This window comes from Dermacentor silvarum, chromosome 3 (genome assembly GCF_013339745.2).
Source record: "Dermacentor silvarum isolate Dsil-2018 chromosome 3, BIME_Dsil_1.4, whole genome shotgun sequence".
Classification (NCBI taxonomy): Eukaryota; Metazoa; Arthropoda; class Arachnida; order Ixodida; family Ixodidae; genus Dermacentor; species Dermacentor silvarum.
In genome coordinates, this window is record NC_051156.1 from 8292088 (window position 1) to 8316432 (window position 24345).

Here is a 24345-nt window from a genome sequence, read left to right on the forward strand (position 1 = left end):
CGCCGATATAGCCTTGATCTGTGATTACAACTGCAGTTACCACCAAATCTTTCACTACATGACGCAACACTGCTGTGTCAGCTGTGGGTCAGAGTAGCCTACACTAACTTGCACAGCAATTCGCTTGGAATGGCTGACTCACCCGTGTGCAGTGCACAAAATGGAGATGCGAAGAGACCATCGATTATCTTCCTGTGCCACTGTTCCTGCTTCAGTGTCAAACACCAGATAGAATCACAGGGCACCTTATCATAGAGTAGGTGTCTCAGGCACCCAATGTAGCCGGCGACCTTTTATTAACAGGTTTCATTACAGTTGAGAATTACAAACATATGTCGCTGTGACTTATCGGGCTCTTTGCTTCACATGCTAAATGTCAACCGAAGGGAATTGGAATACGACCAACATGTCTAGACACCTAGTTTCCTGGAAGTGGGAAAGAAAGCAAAGGGCAGAAAAAACACATCAACCAACTTTGACCCGCATGACTTTGTTCACTCCGAAAAAGCACAAGTTCTTGGAATCCAGCTGTGGGTACTCTAGTGCAAGCAACACAGATCTGCTTTCCTGATGGGCGACACCTTGTATCTCCTAACCTTTCTTCAAGTACTAACACACATGTTCCCTACATATCTTCAGATGAGATGTAGTGCTCCGTTTCTGCATCAGTGAAATGCCCTGCTGTCATGACTAACCCTGCTGACCAAGAGCTCTGCAAGAACTCGGGATTACTGTATGCAGCAGCACGCAACAGGATTTAGGTTTCAACAGGATTTGCTGTAGCCCAGCATTAAAAAAAAAAAATCGACCAGAAAGGGCAAATTATTTTTTCTTTAAACCAGATTAGACAGTGTGTATCTGGATCCACTGCACACAAATATAGATGATAAGGTTTCCAATAACATAACAAAGTTCGAGCAGTCAGTTGTGGGTTGCTTTAAAGTGCGTGTGATGCGCACTCCTCCTCGGACACACTCATCACAGGATGACACAACACGCTACCAGTTGAACTGTACAGTCTAAGCCGCTTTGTTCCTTTCACTGACACCTCCTGCTTTTGCAGTCCACAACCCTTGCTGCAAGCTGGCCCACCAGGCAGCATGCAATGTCAGGATCGTTGTTGAGAGCGAGTCTTGTGCAGGGCTGGCTCAGTAGAACTGGACAGTGTGCAGGATGGGTCTCTGCGCCTTGGCCTCAAACTCCTGGATCAGCTCGTCAATGTCATTGTCCAGGTCCTCCGAATCGCTCATCTGCAACATGAAAGAATCAGGGACACCGACAGGCATTTAGTATAACTGGGTGAATATTTGAAAGTTTCTAACAAATTTAACAGTCATACTTCAATATAATGAACGCAAATATGTAACAAATTATTAGAGGTGGGCGAATATCAACCATTTCAAATTCAAATCAAATAATCCAATGCAGATGCATATGTTTACAGCAGGAATATTTATTTTCGTATGAGTACGTACCACAATTGTACTGACTAGTGAAAAAATACAGCTAACTATCAGAGACAAATTAGGATCAATTTTAAACACAGGACCACTAATTGTCATCGACAGGGGTGGGACTGTCCAAAGTCATTTTGGAGCAATTTTTGGAGCAAGTAAAATTGCATTTTGAAGCAGTTTGGAGCAGACAAAATTGCATTTTGGAGCAGCTTGGAGCAGGCCAATCTGAATTTTGGTGGAATAATGGAATATGGCAGCACACTTCAAAATCACTATGAAACAAAGAATAAACCCACACAAAGCGTGTAGTAGAAGCACGCTTTGTAGTTATAGTGCACTTGAATATGGAAGAGTGGGTCGAGTGGCGGCACGGCAAATCATCATCCTCCTCCTCCTATATTTTATGTCCAGTGCAGGACGAAGGCCTCTCCCTGTGATCTCCAATTACTCCTGTCTTGCGCTAGCTGATTCCAACTTGCTATTGCAAATTTCCTAACTTCTTCACCCACCTAATTTTCTGCCATCCACGACTGCGCTTCTCTTCACTTGGTATCCATTCTGTAAGATTAATGGTCCACCGGTTATCCATTTTTTTCTCTTAACGTCAATTAGAATATCGGCTATCCCCGTTTGCTCTCTGATCCACACCGCCCTCTTCCTGTCTCTTAATGTTAGGCCTAACGTTTTTTGTTCCATCGCTCTTTGTGCGGTCCTTAACTTGTTCTCGAGCTTCTTTGTTAACCTCCAAGTTTTTGCCCCATATGTTAGCACCGGTAGAATGCAATGATTGCACACCATTCTTTTCAACGACAGTGGTAAGCTCCCAGTCAGGATTTGGCAATGCCTGTCATATGCACTCCAACCCAATTTCATTCTTCTGTAAATTTCCTTCTCATGATCGGGGTTCCCTGTGAGTAATTGACCTAGATTAACGTACTCCTTTGCAGACTCTAGAGGCTGACTGGCGATCCTGAATTCTTAAGGCTCATTCACACCGGCGACTGACAGTGGTCGCGCGACCAAGTTGGTCATAAAGCGACCAGTCGCAAATGGTCGCAAAATGGTCGCTTTTCGCTCACTGCTCGATTTTTCAGTTGCGCGACCGTGGTCGCAAAGCTGCTTAACCAATTAGCACTGCACCGAAAGTGATGTGTGTCGTCGTCCACGCCAAATGCAATGTCCGTGTCACGATATGCAGGCTACAGGCCGGTAATTGGTGTCTTGTCTTGTGATTCTGGGACGCAGCAGTTGCAGCAACGTGTCGAATGTACGCGGTCGCATTCGCTGAAAGCTAAACAGCAGGAAAAGAAAGCACAACACAAACCCTTTTTCCAGCTGCCGTTCGTTGGATGAGCACACCACCCAAAGGTGAACAGCGGGTGAACAGCTTTGCTTTAATATTATGCACCGAATAACACGCAATGCGAACTAGAAATTACAACTTGCTCTCGATAATACTCGTTGTCATGCGCACAAAGTTCGGGCAGGAGGCGGCTTGCGTGGCCGGTCACTTCACGCGAGCGGAGGCACGGGTGCACCCACGAGCGTCACGTTTTCTTCGGAGGCTTCCTTCCGCGCTGCCACAGCTGACACCCCGGCGGAGCACATCAGCACAGGGACGACGTCTTCCTGTTCGCTCGAATCAAAATCCAGCCATTGCTCGAATCAAAATCCATGGCTGTTGCCGGAACGCGAAACCAATTTACACAGTGCCAGCGAAGTGCGCACTCACTGCATAGATCCCTAGAATTCTTGCTGAAGAACAAGAATGTCCGGGATTGCGACTTGCAGGTCGCGCTCAGCCGGGCTTGCCGGTGTGAACATCAGTCGCCTTCGGTCGCTTTTTGTTCGCGAGTCGCAAATGGTCGCGCGACCTCCTCAAGTCGCCGGTGTGAATGAGCCTTTATTTTCTTGCCAGACTGTTGTAGATTATCTTTGTCTTCGGCATATTAATCTTCAACCCCACTCTTACACTTTCTCGGTTAAGGTCCTCAATCATTTGTTGCAATTCATCCCCATTGTTGCTGAATAGGACAATGTCATCTGCAAATCGAAGGTTAATGAGATACCGTATTTACACGATTGTAGGTCGACCCATTTTTTCAAATTTGGCAATCCAATGTTGGGGGGTCGACTTAGAATCGAAACCAAACCGTGTACCGCTAGTAACGGCAAGAGAAACGAGAAATCAGAGGTGCTACGGCGTGGTTACAACTTTGCACCTACGTTTTTATGGTTACGGTAGAAGCGTAGCGTAATAATTTACTGTATTGCATACATTTTGATTGCGCGCACCACGAGCGCACGGCTCTTGTGGGAGCATCGATCATGGAAGAGCCGCCGTTTAGGGGGTATTGGTAGATGGCGGAAAGAGCCGCCGTTTGGGGGGTATTGGTAGCTGGCGGAAGAGCCGCCGTTAGGGGGGTATTGGTAGTTGGCGGAAGAGCTGTCATTTGGGGGGTATTAGTAGTTGGCGGAAGAGCTTTTCGTTGTATGACGATTGTTTTCGACGGCCGCTCGCATCTGTCACTTCTGCTGTTGTGCTGAATCGTCGCGCCTGTCATGAGTGCCAAGAACTTTCGGCGCTCGTTCTCAGCAGCGTTCAAACGGGCTGCTATCCTCCATGTTGAGGAAACTAACAACTGCGCAGCGGGACGCAAGTCTGGCTACTGTGTGCGGGTGGGTCCTCTCTGCGTGGGGGGCTGTACCGCGCGATGTCGTGGTGCGGTCGTTCGCGAAGTGTGGACTTTTGATGACGACGTGCTGTGGGACCGCAGCAGCTATGACGGCAGCAGTACCAGTGAGGTCAACTCTAGTGATGATGAGTAGTCTTATACCCGTGTCACACGGACGTTTGGAAGGCCTTCCAACCGATAGTCAATTGACTCAAAGGTCAAGTTGGAGCTGCTACACGGGCGGTTTCGAAGGCCGCCGAGTCAATAGTCTATCGAGTCAACGGAGCACCCTACAACTCTATCGAAATCTCGATGGCCTTTGAGCAACGGAAGCGGAAACAGCGCGAACATGCCCTCTCGTTCACAGTGTGCTCGTACTCACGGTTAGAAAGAACAAATCAAACCAAAAAGCTCTAAAAATACTATATATGCGTGTTATTAATTATTCAGTAAAGTATTTTGGCCACTTGATATGTGCGAACTGCACATACTCTCGACAACAGCAACGTGCTTGTGTTCGTACACTCTCCCTCTACTCCATGTGCCGCCGGCTGCCGTCATATCGCCGCCATTTCGCCGTATAAACAAAAATAAAAGAAATTGTAGTGCTTTTAAGTGGTTTTAATGTTGTTTAACTTTTGGCGACATGAAAACGAAAATAAATATCCACAGCGCCATACAATTTTGCGAGAAACGCCTGAACCACCCAACGGCCTTTCAAAAGTGCCGTGTAGCAGCGCGACAACTCCTTTGAGTCGATAGAGTTGTGGCATTTCGAAGGCCGTCGACTGGAAGGCCTTCCAAATGTGCCCGTGTGACATAGGTATTAGCAACCCCATCAATAAATATCCCTTGTGTGAAATGCACTCACGTGGTTCCCCCCCCCCCCCCCCCCATATTTTTTTTGAGACATGCAATTTTGGGGGGGTCGACCTACATTCGAGTCGACTTACAATCGTGTAAATACGGTACTCGCCGTTGATCCTCACTCCTAAGCCTTCCCAGTCTAAGAGCTTGAATACTTCTTCTAAGCATGCAGTGAATAGCATTGGAGAGAATGTGTCTTCTTGCCTGACCCCTTTCTTGATAGGTAACTTTCTACTTTTCTTGTGGAGAACCAAGGTAGCTATGGCATCTTTGTAGATATTTGCCGAGACATTCACTGTATGCCTTCGGTACTCCTTGATTCCGCAATGCCTCTACGTCTTCTAGTATCTCTACTAAATCCAATGCCTTTTCATAATCTATGAAAGCCATATAGAGAGGTTGATTGTACTCTACAGATTTCTCTATTACCTGATTGATGACATAGATATGATCCATCGTAGAATATCGCTTCCTGAAGCCAGCCTGTTCTCTTGGTTGACTGAAGTCAAGTGTTGCCCTGATTCTATTGAAAATTATCTTGGTGAATATTTTATACAATACTGAATGCAAGCTAATGGGTCTATAATTCTTCGATTCTTTAACGTCTCCCTTCTTATGGATTAGTATAATGTTAGCGTTCTTCTCTCTCTCTGCATATAAAGGGCCGCAAGCTTTTCAACCATATCACCTTCATCTTTGATTAAATCGACTGTTATTCCATCTTCTCCAGGAGCTTTTCACCTGGTCATGTCTTTCAAGGCCCTTCTAACTTCACCGCTAGCTTTAGAAGGAGCCTCTGTACCATAGCACGGCGTACGCCTTCTTGTAAAGCCAATAACATCGGTGGTACTACAATCGAACTACAGTGCAGTCCACTTATAACGATACCACATATAACGATACATTGATTATAACAATGAGTCGACCTAAGAGTATCAACTTATGCATTAGGGCTATGAGAAAAAAAAAAAAACATGTATAATGCTATATTATTCACTGCATATCGGATGTAACAATCGAAATTCTGCTTCTGGGCAGCGTTTTGCGTGCAGAATAATCGTGAAATTTGCGTTCCTAAGTTGCCCTTAATTGAGACGGGGCGAAAGTTTGCCTACGAGAGTTCGTATTTGCCGCCATTTCCGCGCAGCACATCACTCCCGCGCGCCGATTGCGAACAAAAGCCATGGAGAGCCACGGCCAGTCTGGACGCGTGCACTCCCTCGCGCGTCCAGACTGGCCGTGGGAGAGCATCGCAAGTTGGCGCAGCGTGCACAATATGGCGCCAGCTGCTTCACGTCCGCGTCGCCGGCGGTCGTGCGAGCATCCAGAGAAGAGGAGGGGGGAAAGAAAACGATAAGCGAGCGGCGCCTGCGTGGCCTACGCTATCTTTACATCTCCCTCACAGTGAGCGCTGAGCACAGAAATTCGCCACGGAAGGAGCGGGAGATGACAAACGCAAAGTCGAGACGAAGCTGCAAGTTTTGCAAGGCTCAAACAAGTACGAGCTTGGGCAGTCGATATCAACGATTATGAAAACCCGGAGCGCTACAATCATGAAGGCTAAAAGCAGTAGTCATGCCAATCAACCGAAAAAGCGGGCTTTGTGCGCCAGGACGAAAGCCTCATGGGTGAAACTAACACGGTGGAAGCCACTGAGATTACCAAACTCTGAGAGCACGTCGCTACTGACGATGAAATAGGTGGTGCTTCGATGGAGGAGTTTCTAAGTGCAGGCAGTGCTGCTACGTTCTGCGGAGAGATCTCTGCCGGGGTAAAGTGAGCTAGAATGGGTAGTGGTCTTTAGCCGGGACGATCATTGTCCCGACAGATGGTGGCGTTGTGCGACAGAGGCGACGACGAGATTGACAATGGCCCTGTCATTGACACCGACTCCGATGTTCAACCAAAGTGCAATGTCGTCGATCGAGTCGCTCATTGATTTCATGCATGCTAAATTATAGCTGCCAGTATTCGTGCAGGAGCTGGACCCGATGCACACGGCGGTTGTGAATCCGAAACTTCTGCAAAAGCAAGCGCAGATGTTTGCGTTGAACAGCCTACGTTTGCTTTGTCTTTGACCCAGCAGCTCGTGCATGGATGCAAGCTTACTGTACACACCAGCTAGAAAACAGTCAAGCAAGCAAGTCAAAGAAGGTGGCAGTCTCCAAAGTAAGAAGACGCTGCTGTCACACTGAATGAGCTCCGAGCCAAAGGAATCGCTGAAGTCTTCTTTCCTTTGTAATATACCCTCTCATGAGGGCCTTCAGGTGTAGCGAGAAAAAAATAGGAATACAGGAAATGCGTGCAACACTGCTTGCACGAAAAACTTACAGAATCTTTTTTTTTTTTTAATTCCGAAATATACTGTAGAATGAAATAAAGGTCAAAGGTCCATGCTGCAAACACATAGGCTGTATGAGAGAAACATGTTGTCATGTCCAGAATGAGAGATAAAGCCAACATTTGCAGAAGCTAACACATTCAAACACCATTTTTCGTTTGCCTCCCGCAAATGCTTCTAACAGAAATTCAATATCCAAGCACATATTTGAGGCTTCCAGAACTTTTTGAAGTTGCTGAAATGGGCCCCCTTACAATTATTCTTTCATGACATAATAGGTTGATCTCCTGACCTTCAGAGCAGACAAACCTCCAAGGCCTCCTCTTACATGTCTCAAAGGGAGTACACAGCTTGCAAGCATGACTGCATGTTCAAAGTCCACAAACTCTAAGCTGCATCATGGGACACCTCGGTGTGGTGCAGTGGCAAGTTCTGTCGTTAATGTTTGTCGCTACTGCCTAGCCTCCCAACACACTGCCCGCCAGAGTGACAGCAGTGCTTCCCCAGTGTGTGTTGCACCCCCCAGTTAATCCTTATATCTTACCGTCTGAGCCATCTCACAGATGAGGAATGCACCGATGGTGGCTTCCTCGTGGTTATCCTGGATGTCGAGGTTGATAATGTGCACTGGAGAGTTGTCACAAGGTAGCCGGTTGGACAGCTCTGCATTTCATGCAACAGGGCAAGAAATCATTGTGAGTTTTATCACACCTGATGAGTGCAAAAGGAATAAGAACACACTCATACTGCTTCAACACAAATTGACATGGAAGAAGACAATCAACCACACTGAGGGAGGGAGCAATCAGCGCACATACTCTGCGCAGACTATGCACAATGCGCAAATCTTGCTTCTCTCTCCAACTTAACACATTTCTTGACATCTCACAACAGCTCAAACTAAACCTGTGAGCCCCTCCTATGGATAAAGAAAAGATAATTTTTCTTAGTGTGCAAATCCCATTTAGCAGTGTCTAATGAACAAATGCTTGAGTTACTGGAAAAGTTAGTCATGAACTGTCATGAACATGTGTGTCAGTATGTTCTGCTGTTATATGTGCAGCTGATGCGCTATTTCGAACTGAATGAAAGTCACCTTCCTTGGCTATTTGTCCTCATACTCCTGTATTCATTTTTTATGTTGTTCTATGTGTATAAAAAATAAAGTGTTTTTGTTTGATTGATTGATTGTATCTTTCTAAAGTGCTTGAAAATAAAGAGTTTTTAGTTGATTGACTGCTTGATTATTAAACGAACTGAAAAAAACATAGTTTTTTCAGTATAGTTTTTTCAGTTCGTTTAATAATCTCTAAGCTCTAATAATCTCTAAGCTCTGACGGCAACAGAAGTTTTTTGCAACACTGGAAAACTGCAACTAGCTCATAAGTACGAAAAAAAAAAAAAATTGGCGACACATCCATCCTTTAGAGATGATTGGCGACATTAATGCTATAAGCAATCTATCTTAGGCTGGTGGGCAATTGTTGATGATATGTAATGATTATTATGAAAGTGGCATATAACCAGTGCCCCAAGTTGGCATCAAAGAGGTTTTCTGAAGTGCGGCACGTACACAGAGTTACCTACCCAGAGAGTCAGAGACCAGAGTTGGTTAGATGGTTGGTTCTGAACCAAGTTCTCTCAGTACAGCAGCATGATCTACCCATTTGACCATGGACTACATGGTGACCCAAGTTGGAGGGAAAGAGGTTAGGTGTGGACATACATACCAAAAACTGGGTAAAGTTCCCAAAGAATGTTAACAGCATTAAATACTAAATCTGACTCGAATCTCCACCAAGTGCAGATTCGAGATGCATCATCAGGAGCACGGCCAAAAAAGAATTCCAGGAAGCTAAAGGCACGCATGTTCCCAGGGAAGTCTCAACTGTGGGTCATCTGCACCTAGTTTTCGTTGATGAATTTGTGCAGAAGAAATTCTTATCTTATCTGCTGTCAGGGCCAGGTGGCTCCTGACACCGACAGGGTTGGTTGTCGCCAGCCACCCCCCCTCTTCTTCCCCCTCTCGACTTCGTCCACTGGAGAGTTGGGAAGCCTAGCGTGCGTGCTGACTGGTCAAGTGCGAATTATCCAGGAAAGGCCAATTTTAGGAGCGAAACAAAAGTTTGAATCTATCGAAATGCATGGGTGCCGGCTGAGACCTTCGGTCAGGATCAAATTAACTAAAAAATATAATTATCTGGAGTCAATTTAACAGATGTTCACTGAATAACTGTTTTCTTTTGTGTGTAGTTCTTGCTGTTCCGCAAATGTAGGCAAGCATCCACCATATATCATTCCAATACGCAATCTGCAATGGCTGGCCTTGGTGGCTTGGAGTGCCAAGCATGCACACAAGTAAATTTTGTTTTGCCTCCTTTTTTTCTGTGGGCAGAGCAGATGCCCCCCAGTGGTATCCTAGAAACAAACTGCCCATATTGGTGAAGAATGCACAAAGAGGAAGCTTGCCTGTAAGTTTTGCAGGTCGTGTGCGCCCCAGGCATGTTCTTCGCATATCGTTCTGGCTACTAGGCACACCACTAACTCTACACTTCTGCAGTGGCCTACGAAATGTATTTCCAGAGCAAGCCAAGCTTCTGTACTTTTGCTTCTGCCTTGGATTCATCTCTTACCATGGGAAAAGCAAAAATACAACATCTCGGCTCATTCTGTAAGTGTTCTTAATATCAAACCGTGGCAATACCCACATCAGCAACTAGTCCGGAACTCTCTACACTGGTGAGGAGACTTTCCTCAAGGCCGCGAGTGCTTTTCTTTCGTCTACCCTCTAACCTCCCTGCTTTTTTGATGAATAAATAGTAAGAGCTTATGCTTGTGCTCTATTTTGCACAATTATTATCCTCCCAGAAAATGTTGTGGGCAATTAGCCAAGCAAACAAGCGATTCTATAGGACGTGATGTCAGCTCGAGCCCAAGTTCAGGATAACTCCACGTCATGTGCAAGCCGGGGCAGCACTCTGCACACACACTTCAGCTGCACTGTCTGCCAAGGGGAACCACCCTAACCATCCAGCATGATGAGACTTCGACGGAAAGAAACACAATCATCATTACCTCAAGTGACCCTAGATTGTAGACAGTATAAATTGAAGTGAACATTCACTTGTTAACTAAACATGCATGGTGTCATGCCCCTAAGTACACGCATGAACATACACGCATGAACAGAGTTCGCTGAATGACTAAGCTCTCACGATCACAATGCTGCGGTGATGAGGAGAGCTGGCAGCAGGGAGCACTCATGCTTGTCCCAAACAAACATTCCGCGCTGCCGCTCTCTTTGCTATTTCACTGTGCCTCCAATTCAGCAGATCCCGTGACGTCCAACACTAGTCACATAAGACTGTGCACATCGAGGCACTAGCTTTCTCGGCCAGCCTTTGCACCCGTGGCAGATCCCGCGACCTCCAACATCTGGCATGCAAGCGCACCTAGGGAGTCCTAATAACTGCTATCACAGTAAAACTATCTTCACCACGACCTGTCTGCCTGGATTTCAGTTGAACTGCGCAACAGCAGGAAGACATCTAGAGAGCCCAACAGAGCGTGTCACTCACCCTCGACAACCTGGTCGTAGACACGCTCCTCGACGGTGAAGATGACATCAAACTTGTCGTAGCAGCTCTGAAAGCGTTCCGGGGTGGGCTTGATCCGCCGGTTCCGATCCAGCATGTGCAAGATGCCATTCTGCGTGTACCTGCAGTCGCACACTGTCAAGGAAGCTACACAGCAGCAGGTGGCTATTAGAAAAGCGAGACCATATCCAGTCGCATACTTTCTCGGCTGAAGTTCAACTGAGGTGAGGTCTTTGAAGTTTAACATGATGGGTCTATTCATACAGGCAGAGAGAAATACCTTCTGGGACACCCAGCAAATTTGTTAAAGGGTGCAAATTTCTCATTCTGGGAAAATAAATTTGCGGCAGGAAACGCATGTTACCGCATCATGAAATAAAAGCAGCAAAAAACTGAAAAAATGTGTACAGTAGCAATTAAAAAATTGTACGAACAGATAATGGAAATGGCCAAACTATTCTGCACTTACAGCATGACAGTATTTGTAGTATTGCATAAAACTGAAAAGTGATCACTTTAATGTTGCAACAATGTATCCAAAGTTGTTTCAATTGTTTAGCTATTGTTAAGTCTGTTCCAGACGTTTATGATTTATGATTAGGCATTTATGATTTCTAATGTGCACTACCCATAAACAACAAGAAAGCAATTTATTGTGCTTCAGTATTGAGTGAAATGAAACACTTTCAACCCCTGGCACATTTACATGACTCTGATAGGCAATGTAATTGCCAAGTGCATCAGAGCAGAGGTGGTACTTTGCAACGATATTGACAAGTGTACTTGTTTTATCTTTCTCCGGTGACTGCTTTTCCCCGGCTAACAAATGTTAAACGAAATCGATAGGTGCAGGACATGCCTACATGTATCGGAAGTTTCTTGAATGGTATTGTGATATGTGAAGTGCGCGAGTGCCGTGATCGTAGTGGGTAAGTGCGAGAAGTGAGCAACAAGGCAAGCAGGCGAGAGCCATCGTGGCAGACGTGGAAGAAGAAGGGGAGTAAGATGACCAGGGTGCAGGAGTAGCGGCCAGTCAAGTTGCTGTCCCAAGGCCGCTCCAGGCTCCCACCTGGGATCGTCACCACATCCAACTTCTTCCTGCAACTTGCGGTTGGCGAACGCTGGAAGGGCGTCCGACCCAGGTGGCCCAGCGTCTACAGCGCCGTGCCTGACCTCCCGCTGGCGAAGGCAGCAAGGGCGTCTAGCCGTTACCCGTCTCCACTATGCCTGTCTTCACAGCAGCGTCGACCATGGCTGCCTGATGATAAGGTGCCGACCGACATGGAAGAAATGAAGCCCTTGTACCGGTAGCAGAGGTGAAACCCTTGGACTTGGTGTCCGGTGACCAGACCTCTACCGTACTAAGGCGACCTATCCATGTTCCCAACATCACAGTGGAACTTGCGGAACTTCCTCCTGCATTATTGGATCCCTGGTGTTCGTCTGGGGGCGACCAGGATTTTCATCGACGGCTTCTAGTTTCGCCACCGCTACTCCACTTTGTGCTCCACCTCTGTCACTGCTTCTAGTTCATCTCACAGCTCCAGTGCGAACCATGAAACTGAAGGCCCCTTCTGACTTTTTATGACTTCTTTCTAGACTGAATCCTCTTTTGTTTTTTGCGATTAGTTTTCTGAGTTTCGTTTTCTCTTTTCGCAGTATTTTCTTTAATGAATGGCTTGTTGTGGTAACGAACGACTTCGTCATTTTCATGCGCTGAGCCTGTGCCTCAGTAGCGAATAATTTATTGAAAGAACCTCATCACAGTTATGAATACTTCTATCTGTTGTTAGTGAACCGTGTAATCTGATTGTATGTGTGACACGAATTGTGTCGTACTTTCTGGAAGGCACGCGGGCACCAGCGATTACGCTGGAACCTTCGATCACTCATGTATTAAAGCCAATGCTCTTGGCCCACTGATCAGATTTTCGCTGATCGCTGACTGTGCTCGCTGCTATCCTTGTGCTTGACTGTTGCTGTTGTTTTTTCTGGGCACAGGTCCACCCAATAAAGAGTTACTTTCGTGATTCACAGTTTTCGCTACTGTGTGTTCCACTGTCACTACAACGTGACAATATGCTTCATTTTCTATTCTCATTCGTTGCACCAAGTGGCCGAGCCTGATGATAATGGTGAGCCAGTGATGAAGGGTGGAAATAATGGAGTATAACCGTGGTTAGACTAAGGGCAGGATGTAGAAACTTCTACGTATCGCAAGGCACGTGCTTCTCCGTTCATGTTTAGCACTATTAGCCCAGAATAAAATATGCAATAGCACATGACCTTTGACCAGGGAACAGCGTATTGTGTGCACAGAAAGCAGGAGATTTGGGAGAGTATGGTAGCAAGGTGACAGCAATAAAGTACAGGCATGGCCACTGACTACGCCGATTTGACAGCTCAAGAGAGTTTTAAATGACTGTGTCAGACAGGTTCAGACTGTGGCTGTGTCAGACTGTCTGGTGGCAGCACTGTGTGCCACCAGATTTCGGCCTAATTGGCCTGAATTATCACTCAACTTTAATTAATACGAAACATTGTTATATTGTCACGTAGAATGAATGACAACATTCGCGTAAGTTCCAAATCATGCAGGCACGTCTTGCGCTTAGCGATAACGTTTAACATTTGTTCGCTGGTGAACAGTGGTCACTGGACAAAGATAAACAACCACACGTGTCAATATCAATTTGTACAAAAATTTCGCTTTGTAAAGATTAGATTTTAAATGTGTACCTTTCTATGAGAACTTCAAGAACTACGATTACTGAATTATATCCATTACTTTGTTACAACACACTTTGTTATATTGAGGTTTGACTGTATGTAAATGCTTGCGGCTGCAGTGAAAAAGGATACAGGGCCTTGTCCTTTTCCATTAGGTCCTGGTACATCTGTTCGTAGGTGACGCCAAAGTCGTACACATTGGGCTTGTCCGGTGCCGAACCAGGCAGCTTTACTTGGGCACCAGACCCAAACGATCGCACTTTGAAGCCCTTCTTGCTGCAGAGAGAACAGAAGAAACCCAGGTTAATAGCCGACAGAAGCTGTGTGTAGCCATCATCCTCGAACTTGAGTCTACTATTAACAAGCGATTTCCCTTATGAAGTGCAGAGGCCTGGCCTAGCTGCCCTCTTGTCTTGGAAGATGACAGCAAGAATACACAACACCTACCACCAGCTGTTGTGTATTCTTGCTGCCAATGACGCAGCAGTCCAGCCTGCCCAGCTTGGGCTTTCGCGGAGGGCCACGTACAGATTATTGTCTCTCTACTACGGAGCTTCATTTTTGTGAAGGACATGTCTCTATGCTATGTGAAGCACTTAGATGCTTTAGACAAAAATGTCAGCATGCTTTGCATAAAGCAAGCAAAGTTGGCAGATTATGGCTTCTCTCTCAAACAGTGATGATGATGTATGGGGTTTTATGGCGCAAGGGCCGATGATGGCCAAAGAGCGCCAGCTCTGAAACAGTGAAAGTGACAAGCTTTCCTTTTGATTAAAATGTTTAAACCTTTTTCTTGCTTTTTCCTTCCTGTAACCCACTTATAAGCCTTATTGATTATAAGAATACATCATTCGTGGCAATAGAATATTCTATAAGTGGATTGGACCGTAATAAATAAGTGAGAAAAATTAAACGTCAAGACAAACCAGCATGAAAAACGTGTGAAACCCTCAATGGCACTCACACAGCCCGTGCCTTTCTAGTGTAATAAAATTTCACCAGTTTCTTATGTGAGTGATTACTGAAGTGCTTTTGTACTGACACTCTACCAGACAAAGGGTGCTACCTCTATGTACCACAAAAAATATTTAGCAAGTGCTACTGGTTTTCATCCATCTGTCTCTTGTGAGACCTGTTACTTTTTATGTAGGAAATATTTCCCCAATTTCAAAAATGGAAAAAATTTTCAATTAGCCCCATGCATTGTCTCTCCTTGCTATCCCGTTTTGATGCTGTTCCTTAGCTCATATAATAAAATACATAAAATATGTAGGTCATATATAAAAAATTTCACCAACATTTTTGTTAGGTCCATTAAGTTCCGAGTAGCACAAATACCGCTATCAGTCTCATTACCCTTCTCCTCTCCCAACAGCAACCACCACATCTTTGTCAATTTCTCATAACTTAACATGGAAGCCCTCGCATGCCATGTGCGCTTCTCTTGCCACTAACTACAGGGACATCGCAACTCTGACAATGACAATTACTTAACGGCTTGAACTATCCAGGCACTAAATTGTGTTCCTACCTACTAGGTTTATTTTATTGAATGACTGACAGACTTATGCCATGAAATTACAGAATGAGTCATACTGTGAGGGACACTGTAATCCTGTACTGCTTACACTGGCAACATTTATTTAGCTAATTCTCCCTAAACCCCTAAAGGGGGAGAGGAATAAGCGGGTGCTTATAATAGGATGAACTCAGATGTTTAAAAGTGGGGAGTCTTCTAGTTGTGGAAGTGAGGAAACAGACACAGTAGGGGGGGTGTTGCTTTTATCAACTTTATGTACCCGTTGATTCTCTTCTTCTTTCGAGGAAGGGGGAGAGTGAGCTATTTCATCATCACCATAAGCCTATATATGTCCACTTCAGGGCAATAGCCTCTCCCAGCAATTTCCAATTATCCCCGTCCAGCACCAGCCAATTCCATCTTAGGCCTGCAAATTTCCTTATTTCATCACACCCCTAGTTCTCTGCAGTCCTCAACTGCACTACCCTTCCCTTGGCAACCATTTTACAGCTCTATGATGTGCACACTGCAACAGCAGACAAAGGAAGGAAAGACATAACTCTAATCGACTATCGGTTATCTGCTCTATGCAATACATGGCCTGCCCAGCTCCATTTTTTTTCTCTTAATGCCAACTTGAATGTCGGCTACCCCCGTTTGCTCTCTGATCCACATTGCTGTCTTCCTGTTTCTCAAAGTTACGCCTAACATTTCTTGCTCCATTCCTCGTTGCACGGTCCTTAACTTCTTCTCAAGCTTATTTGTTCATCTCTGAATAACTGCCCCATATGTCAGTACTGGTAGAATGCTACAATTTCTGTACACTTTTCTTTTCAAGGATAGTGGTAAGCTGCCGGTCATGACCTGGTAATGCCTGCAATATGTGCGCCAACCCATTTTATCTTTCTGTAAATTTCCTTCTCATGACCAGGATCTCCTGTTATCTAGACCAGTGATATATATAAATGTTGCCAAAAAAAAAAAAAAGACGTTTTTCACTGATGAATCCCCTTGTTGAAAAGTTGGCTCCAGCAATGTCCCTCATTCGATCACTGTTCATTATTAGTTCAAGCCTCCACATTCTTGTGACCTACCATCTTGTTTGGCTCACATCTATGAGAAGCTCAAAAAAAAAAGAGAAGGTGAGAGCTTCAATTACGCTTGGCTGCTTCAACTTCTCGGAACAATAACTCCATGGAAACAAGAAGGAACTTGACCACCCAGGCAGCAGCCCTGCCACGTTGAACTGACAGAGCACCATTTAGTGTAACTAAAATGTAGCACAGATTCACTACCCTCTCTGCCTCAATAACTAGAGCAACAAAAAATTTGTGCACAGGTACTGCCAACAACACACATCCACCGATGGACCAACCCGAGCTTTTGGGACTATGGTATGCTGCTTCTACAGCAAAGCAAAGCTGTTGAGCAACACAAAAAATGGCAGTACGAATTAAGAGAAAAAAGACAAGTAGCTGATATTACAGCTGAGATTAAAAGAAAGAAGTGCAATGCATAGAGCAGATAAGTGGTCGTCTGCTTGCACAACACAATGCAGATGGCAGAGGACGGGGTAGTGCGACGAGTACGAAATTTGCACATATGTCGGACAAGGTCATTAACTTGGCGAGTTGCTGATTCATCATCCAAGAAAAAACGTAAACAGACAGATAGACATGGCTCTGACTTGCAAGTGAAAATTTTAATTGTGCCTAGTGGTATGCTTAAAGCAAGATTGTTGCTTGCATTTGGTGACAGCATGTTGTCCTGATGCTGTGACGTGTGTGTAGATAGGTGAAATGTTTGTACTATTGGTAGGTTATGCATGGCACTACTGTCTTGCATTGCCTTTGTGTTTTCTACGTGCGCATTTTCTCAACAGAAGTTACAGCTGCAAGTAAGGACTATGTTTTTTGCCTTTCTGTAACGTGGTGCTGTCTGCTGGCGCCGTTTTTGGAAACAGCCGACACGAGACATGGGTAACTGGAGATCACTGGGAGATGCCTTCATGCTGCAGTCGACACGAATAGCCTGATGATAATAGCTGTTGCAAGGTCTGTGACTGCAGCGTCTGGTGCATGCCTTTTCATGTCAAGGTGAACTGTTAGTTAATTGGGGTTTAGTGGTGCAAAAGCGACTAAGGCTATGCTGCAGCAAACACAAGGTGTTATGAATAAAAATTTAAAAACAGCAAAGGCTGTGTTGGTCCCTATAGCCTGTTTAAATAGCCGGTATCTTCTAAAAATTTCAAAAGGTCTGGTAATGGCACTAGTGCATCATCTCCTAAAACTAAGGCAGGGTGCAACGGTATGTGTAACTTGTATAAGTTCTGCAAAAGGTTTCATCTCTGTGTTTCGGTATGTTCACATGTCAGTAAAATGTGCATCACTGTGAGCAGTTCTTGGCAATTCTCGCATATTGGTGGGTCTTCTTTTGTGAGTAAAAAATTGTGTGTGAGGTGTGTGTGCCCAATCCGTAGTTGACATACGACTACTTCAATGAACCGTTCCTGATGACTACATGACTTCCATTTGCCAAGTACGGGTTTAGCGAGATGTAACTTGTTGTTTGTACAATGGTCCCATTCGTGTTGCCATTTTGACCTCAAGGCCTTCCGAATCGTGCGGATGCTATCTTTATATGGCAGTGTTGTGCTTGTTATGTCTTTGTATGCTGCCATTGACGCGCATCTGTCAGCTGCTTCATTGCCTGGTATTCCAACATGGCTTGGTACCCAGCAAAACCTGATTGATCTGCCGTATTTGTTTGATGTTACCAGGTTTAAAATATCCCCTAACAGGGGTTCACATTCGGATTACACGTGTAGAGCTTTCAGTGTGCTTCAAGGTGAACTGTGTAGAAGCCCCATAGAGTTCCCACTAAATAAGATTGGCTAACCAGTAAGAGCACAGAGTTTTACACGGCAGCATGTTGTAACAATTCACTAGCGCCTGCAGGATTGACAAATGTACAAACTAAGAGTTGGCACCAGAAGAACTGTTTTTTGAGTTCTAGCTGGTGTCGAGGTTTGCTACACATTATCCTGCTTGGCGCAATGTTACGAACATGAAAGCAGAGATAGAGTACATTGGGTACAGAACTCTTGTCTACAGGAGACAAAGGAAAAAAAGACACATAACTCTAATAGACCATCGGTTATCTCCCCTACGCATTACATTACAGAGATAGACAAGTTGTTTGCACTTTTTCTGTTCACTTCCTTTCATCCACCTCAACTGCTCATATTTCTGAGAACGAGCAGCAACTTGGTGCTGCAGCAATAGTGTCCAGCGATAATAATATTAGTCTTTGTTCATTAATCATAGAAAGCCTCGGATGAAATACTCCCCAGTATTCCCCAGAGGCAGACCTGGAGCACATCACACCTCGTACAACCAAAATGCCTAGGAAGCAGCAAGTCATGACCCCAGTCACGGTGTGCAAGTTTCAGCTGTGGGTCACAATGTATCTTGTGGTTTTGAATAGAGAGAGGATTTGTGTGTCATTTATAAAAACAAAGCACAGATTGCAGCTGTACACCAGGCTAGACGTGGTAGTTTCAGGATAGAAACTGCTTTGCAAAGCAGATTCCCCATTAGTCAGTAATATTACTAGTCATTCTGGTCAGTATTCTTTCATTCTAATTGTGGTGTAAATTTTTTACTACTGAGCACTAAAATTCAAAACCTCACAACATCGGAAAAGACCTGAGCAACTGGAGCGGTATCAGAAGGAGTCATATTGGGGCATCTTAAGATATTCTGTAAGCTAGGGGGCATACAATTTTTTTTTTTTTAGTACTGGGCTTGGTCGCATATGAAACAGGTCCTACAGGTGCACAATATTTATACATATGTGCTATTTGCACATGATTTCCACATACTACATTGCGATCGAGACTGCGCTAGTGCTTCATATGCCAAATGGCACCTATTGCGGCTCGTATTGTGGGGGTTCTTGAGAACCATTCTACAGACACTACATTGATGAACATTACCAGCCAAAAAAAGATGACTGGCAAGACATATGTGGAGGCCCACCAGTGTGAAGTCATGTCCTCTACACAGATTAACGTCAAACTGAAAACAAGGAACAAAGGGCGCGATCTTGTTCGCATTCCAAAATGGAACGGAGGTGGTCCGTTCCATTGAGCCGCACACGATTGGTCAATTTGATCGTCACGGTTTCATGAGATACAGTTGACGTTCCAAGATACAAGATACAGTTGATGTTCAACAACTGTATGTAATACAAACTGGCACTACCACCATTGCTTCTAGCATGCTCAGACTCTATTTACGTTCTTTTCACACTGGCCATAGACTTCTAGTGGAATATAAAGCACCAAACATGTTACCGTTATAGATTAACACAATATAGGCTTAAAATAAAATTGAGTGTGTGACGGAATCCTATCGAATCAGGATGGAGCTTGGTGAAATGGAACGAGACAACGACCACGAAAGATTTAGTAAGGTTAATGTTTCGGCTCCCACGTGGGAGCCGAAACATTAACCTTACTAAATCTTACGTGATTGGTGTCTCGTTTTATTTCACCAACATACGTTTAGTAATGGCCACAAAATAGAGTCAGGTTCTTAAACAATTATATCTTCCTGCAGCAGTGCATCTACAATTGTATGCACCAAGATACCACATCATCACAAGCACTAGCAAGAATAGCAAAATACAGACACCTAGGTGCTTGTTGTCAGTGTCACGTTCTGCTATTTTTAAGCGTAACGATTTACATCCAGTGAGCTTCTGAAACGAATGGATGTTTCTAAGTAGAACACATATGAAATTGTTTTTCTTCCTGCAGTAAAGCTTTCAGAGCTCAACCATGGAGTCCACCCCACTTATGTAAAAAGTAAAACTCCTATAAAAATTCTGTATTCTAGGTCTGTTCTTAATTATGCCCCCTTTAGCATGCAATAAATCCGGCAAACTTAATTTTCAGAATGTGTCGGTGTCTCGCCGCCATTATCAGTTCTCCTAACAGCTTTATCCGCCTGCCCCGTTTGTAGACTGAACTTATATTTTAATCCTACACGCATACTTATTGGGGCGTTTCGTTCCCTTAGGAAACCCCTAATCGAAATATCGACTACTCCGAAGCACATGACCACGCCCGATGGTGAATGGGTCAGGCTGCGCGGATAAGCCACTGTTTAGCCATGACTACGAAGTCGGTAGTGAATAAACCTCTTCTGTCATACGTATACGTACGCGACCAACACGACCCGGATGTCATTCATTCACACATTGCATGTTCTAGATTTCCTTTCCCTACGCCAGCGTTCTACGTTGTTCCCTTCCCCTCAGCCACGACCGGCTCAGTTTAAGGGAAGTTCCGTCATGCGGCTCGACGTATACTGAAAAAACACGAACCGATGACCAGCCAGAAAGCCGCGACACGGCGAAGCGATTCGGCAGCGCCAACTACACACCTCAAGAATGCGTGAGCTTCCATGCTTCGGTTTTGGTTGCTGGAGCACACAACGGCCAACCGAAGTGATCCGGGCATGTTCGCGGTTGTGACCGACTGTCCCGATTCTCAATCGACCACGACGACAGAGACGAACGGCTTTCGTTCTACGAGAGACTGGCAGCGATAAGCAGCAATGACCATGCCCGCTCTGCAGCGAGGCGCAATCACACGACGTTAAGAAAATGAACGGTCAGTGAAGACTAGAAAGGTTCCCGACTAGAATTACTGTCATCTGGTCCAAGTGGCTACAAGGAAAAGGTGCGCACACATGACAGCCCAACAAGGCACACAGCGACCGACCGGTTATGAGTATGAAAGAAAACGCAACACCATGCAGCCAGTGTCTCTGACTGGCAAAGAATGGCTAGATTTGTTAGAACCACAGATAAAGCATAAAATAAGTGGTGTCCAAGACCCAGCGTCTATGACGTGTTTCCGGCTCCCAAAATTGTGTCCGGCGCGTTCAATCAGCAAAAGCATAGCCTTTAAGATCTGCATTTAAACTGAAAGGGCGGACGTATAATGGGACGTACATTTGAGCACCACCTAAACCAACATGTTTTTTCATAATTCTTATTACAATTTTAGTAGAACAAAAATTATATGCGTAAAAAATTATTTTTAGAGCAATATACAGCAAGCTTTTCGCCTTTTCAAAACAAAATGACAAAACAAAACAAAAGCCCGCGTAGCGGCGCAGGCGCAGGAGAAAATACAAAATGGCCGCTGTGTGTGTTGTTGGTGTCTTGGTGCGTGCGTTGCAGTCGTAGTGTGGCGAATTCTCTTTCCTGGTGAACGTAAAGTGAACATATTTTTGAACACCTTAGGTCTCCGAACTCTTACAGACGTACATTGCAGCAAGTTGGTGTGTTAAGCACACTTAAGCACCACGCCATGAGCGTGAGGACTTGAATCTGTGAAATTCGTTGAATCGTGTGAAGCCGGTCTCACGGACGTCAAGGCGAAGAGTATGCATTGGTCAGCTTTGCCAGAGTCCTGCTAGCCGCACCGAAACATCATTTTCAGTTTAACGTGAGTATGACGCGCAGGCTCGGTGGTGTGCGCCTTTTGCAACCTGGCGGCCATGCTTTCCGCGTGGCATCGTGCCTTGGAGCAGGCTTGCTTCTCTGGTCGGTTTCCTTGCAAGATGTTTGCCATTCCATCCCTTCCTCTAGCGCTGCCAACGTCTCTAGAGGTGGCGCTAGCTCAGGGTTGATGAATTCTAGTCGTGCGACTGCGTTGCGCTGACGAAGTTGTTCAATGTTCAGGTTGTGCATCCTTCCTAACGCGGATTACGTACTACAGGGGCTAGATGTGAAGTTCTCAGGCATACGGAATATGTAAAAAAATGCGCATAAGGTTACGCTGTCGCGAGAGTCAAGTTCAAGCGTTTCATCAGGACGTGTTACCGCGCTCGGCCGTTACGAAACAATATGCTTATGCAATGGCTTTGCTAAACTTGGCAGTCTGGGGAGAACATAGCAGCAGAGCTTCTTCGAACGCGTGCGACGCACCGTGGTACCGCTCCGTTTGGGCTCCCACGAGGGGTTTTCTAACAGGTAGTAATAGTTATCAACTACAGAACAGTCTGAATTACAATCATTCCAAAGTGCCATGTTCCTCAATCTGTTAGTGTCATTTGCACCATATTAGCCACAACTCTCACCTATGTACTTAGTGGCAGCCCTTCATAGTATTCATCGCCAGATTGTGTGTTTTGAGATTCCAAATTAACACGTTCACTGCAAATTGGGTCGCAGCAGTTATTCCCACTGTGCAGGGCTTTCCTGAAGTGCGCAGCAACATGTTTGCTGAAAAGCAGTGCAAAATAAAAATTGTTGTTTTTCTGGCCCAACACGTTGTGGCACCATATTTATGCACCTTGATGAAGTTTCAAAGGAGCAGAACTCCCGGGTGACTCATCAGTGGGTGACAAATCATAGCAATATGACAAGTGACCAGTGGGTCATCCCACACAGGAATCGAGACTTCAAAAAGTGCTGCTGCAGTGAACATCTTAAAAAGCCACTTTGTGTATCAAAATACTTTATTACAACTGTTTGGGGTTTTGGGTCGCCAAGAAATGCTCAATTTGTGCACGCAAAAGGCCACAACACCGTTGAAAATGTGAAAACAGACATGGCAGGTAGCACTTCAACAAAACTGCGATCACTTCAAGCTCTATGAGAGTATGCCTATTTGATTTTTGGAGCTCTGGCAGTCCACCGGCAGCCAAATGGCAACGAGCTAGTTCCAGTTCTGATGGGAAGTCACGTGGGCTGGAATCTCAAGGCAACCCGAAGCTGCGCAAAAGTTGCTAATGCCATAACAGCTGGCCGCTGGATAAACAAAAACACACTACTGGCATGACAGTAGCCTTTGCTGTGTTGCCCACTTTAAAATATATAATTACGTTTGCCGAAGAGCTGAAGCAGTATTTTCAAGCAATCGCATTTGGCTGTACAATCTCTTTTGCAAGGTTCTGCGCGACTCGGCACAGGACGTGCATTGGGCCAACCTCGCTGCACAAGGCAACAAACATCCGACACGTCCAATGCCAGCACAAGAAATCGTGCAAAAGTGATCATATCCCTTAAATTGATCGCTAGAGGATACCTGCTTGCACTGGTCACAGTGCCCACTGGCATTGATGAGTTAGCGTTCTCTCATCATTCGACAAGACATGGAATAAAAGCAGGATGTCGGTTGCATATTATACATATATAATTTTTTTGCCGACCTGCTTGGGCTTCAATTTCGTTAAGTTCTTTTGCTGATGGTGCCTCTCTTCCGGCCCCTGTGCTGAATTGGAGCTGGGGGTGCAGGGGGCGCACGGAAATGCACGTGGTCTGTGAATAGCGAAAAGCTTCACAAAAAAAAAAAAAACGCTGTCGGTCAGGAGAGCAATAATTGAATCAATCAGCACATTCTGTCCACATCGGTGGCCTAGCTGGAACGCATCACAGTGTTGACGGCGTATGCGCACCCAAACATCTGACGTAGCGAAGGTTAGCTAGATGCCACCATCTTCACTAACTGCAGAAAAATGAGGTACCACCGCATAAACACAAAAAGGGATACCGTCAGAGATAAATTCAAAAGGCACCGTAATGTGTAGGAATGAGCGTCTACAGCCTGTGAAACACAATGCAGGTGCTATGCATAGGTGTACCACACGTTGTTCAATGGGACGCAAAAAAGATCTCGCAGCAATTAAGTGCTAACAGCTTCAAATATTTTCTGGCTCTTGTATTGCACCATCTTGTAAGGCAGAACAGGCTTTAGACGATAATGCCAAAGCTAATGTAAACCGAAGGTGGTCGTCGCCAATCGCTGAGCAAGGTAAAAGTCCTCAAGCGCCAACTTTGCAATCTCAGGTATCCACAAAAATGGCAGCGAGCACTCATCGCCTCTTTTTGTTGTCTGCTAGCCAAAAAACTTTCGAGGGCTGCCAGGCCAAGATGTCATGGCGAGTTCTGGCAGCCTGCGGGTAGCCAGAGCTGCCCAGCTGAAGAAAAAAGGAACGCATGGCAGAAGTGTACTGCACGAGGAGGGGGGGAGCAGACATTAGCAGCAATCCCATAGGCTTATGCATGTGGCATTCAACACCGGAACCCGCGAGGGAAGTGAGAACTTGTGCAAGTACTAAGTGTAAACAAAGGTGTCTGT

The 24345-nt window shown here is 45.3% G+C and overlaps 2 protein-coding genes across 3 annotated transcripts in view; one reads left to right on the forward strand and one right to left on the reverse strand.

Moving 5' to 3' along the window:
- Nucleotides 1-246: 246 nt before the first annotated feature.
- On the reverse strand, nucleotides 247-21019 carry LOC119445303 (RNA polymerase II subunit A C-terminal domain phosphatase SSU72-like). The gene is made up of 5 exons (XM_037709614.2): nucleotides 20636-21019; nucleotides 13799-13942; nucleotides 10919-11058; nucleotides 7885-8003; nucleotides 247-1250 (listed from the first exon to the last, which is right to left on the reverse strand). Exons 1-5 carry the CDS (start codon nucleotides 20710-20712, stop codon nucleotides 1149-1151), a joined length of 582 nt encoding a protein of 193 aa, XP_037565542.1. The 5' UTR covers nucleotides 20713-21019; the 3' UTR covers nucleotides 247-1148.
- Nucleotides 21020-21391: 372 nt separating this feature from the next.
- Nucleotides 21392-24345, forward strand: part of LOC119445304 (pre-mRNA 3' end processing protein WDR33) — a 74868-nt gene continuing 71914 nt past the window's right edge. For both annotated transcript variants that reach the window (XM_049663198.1, XM_049663199.1), the window contains exon 1: nucleotides 21392-21708. The gene's annotated coding sequence lies outside the window, so the exon portion shown is untranslated. The remainder of the gene's footprint in view (nucleotides 21709-24345) is intronic.

Coding starts and splice junctions, on each gene's coding strand:
- LOC119445303 (XM_037709614.2), bottom strand. CDS start 20,712: ATGCCCGGATCACTTCGGTTGGCCGTTGTGTGCTCCAGCAACCAAAAC. Junction 8,004..10,918: donor CTACGACCAGGTTGTCGAGG/GTGAGTGACACG, acceptor CATGAAATGCAG/AGCTGTCCAACCGGCTACCT. Junction 1,251..7,884: donor TCTGTGAGATGGCTCAGACG/GTAAGATATAAG, acceptor TTCATGTTGCAG/ATGAGCGATTCGGAGGACCT.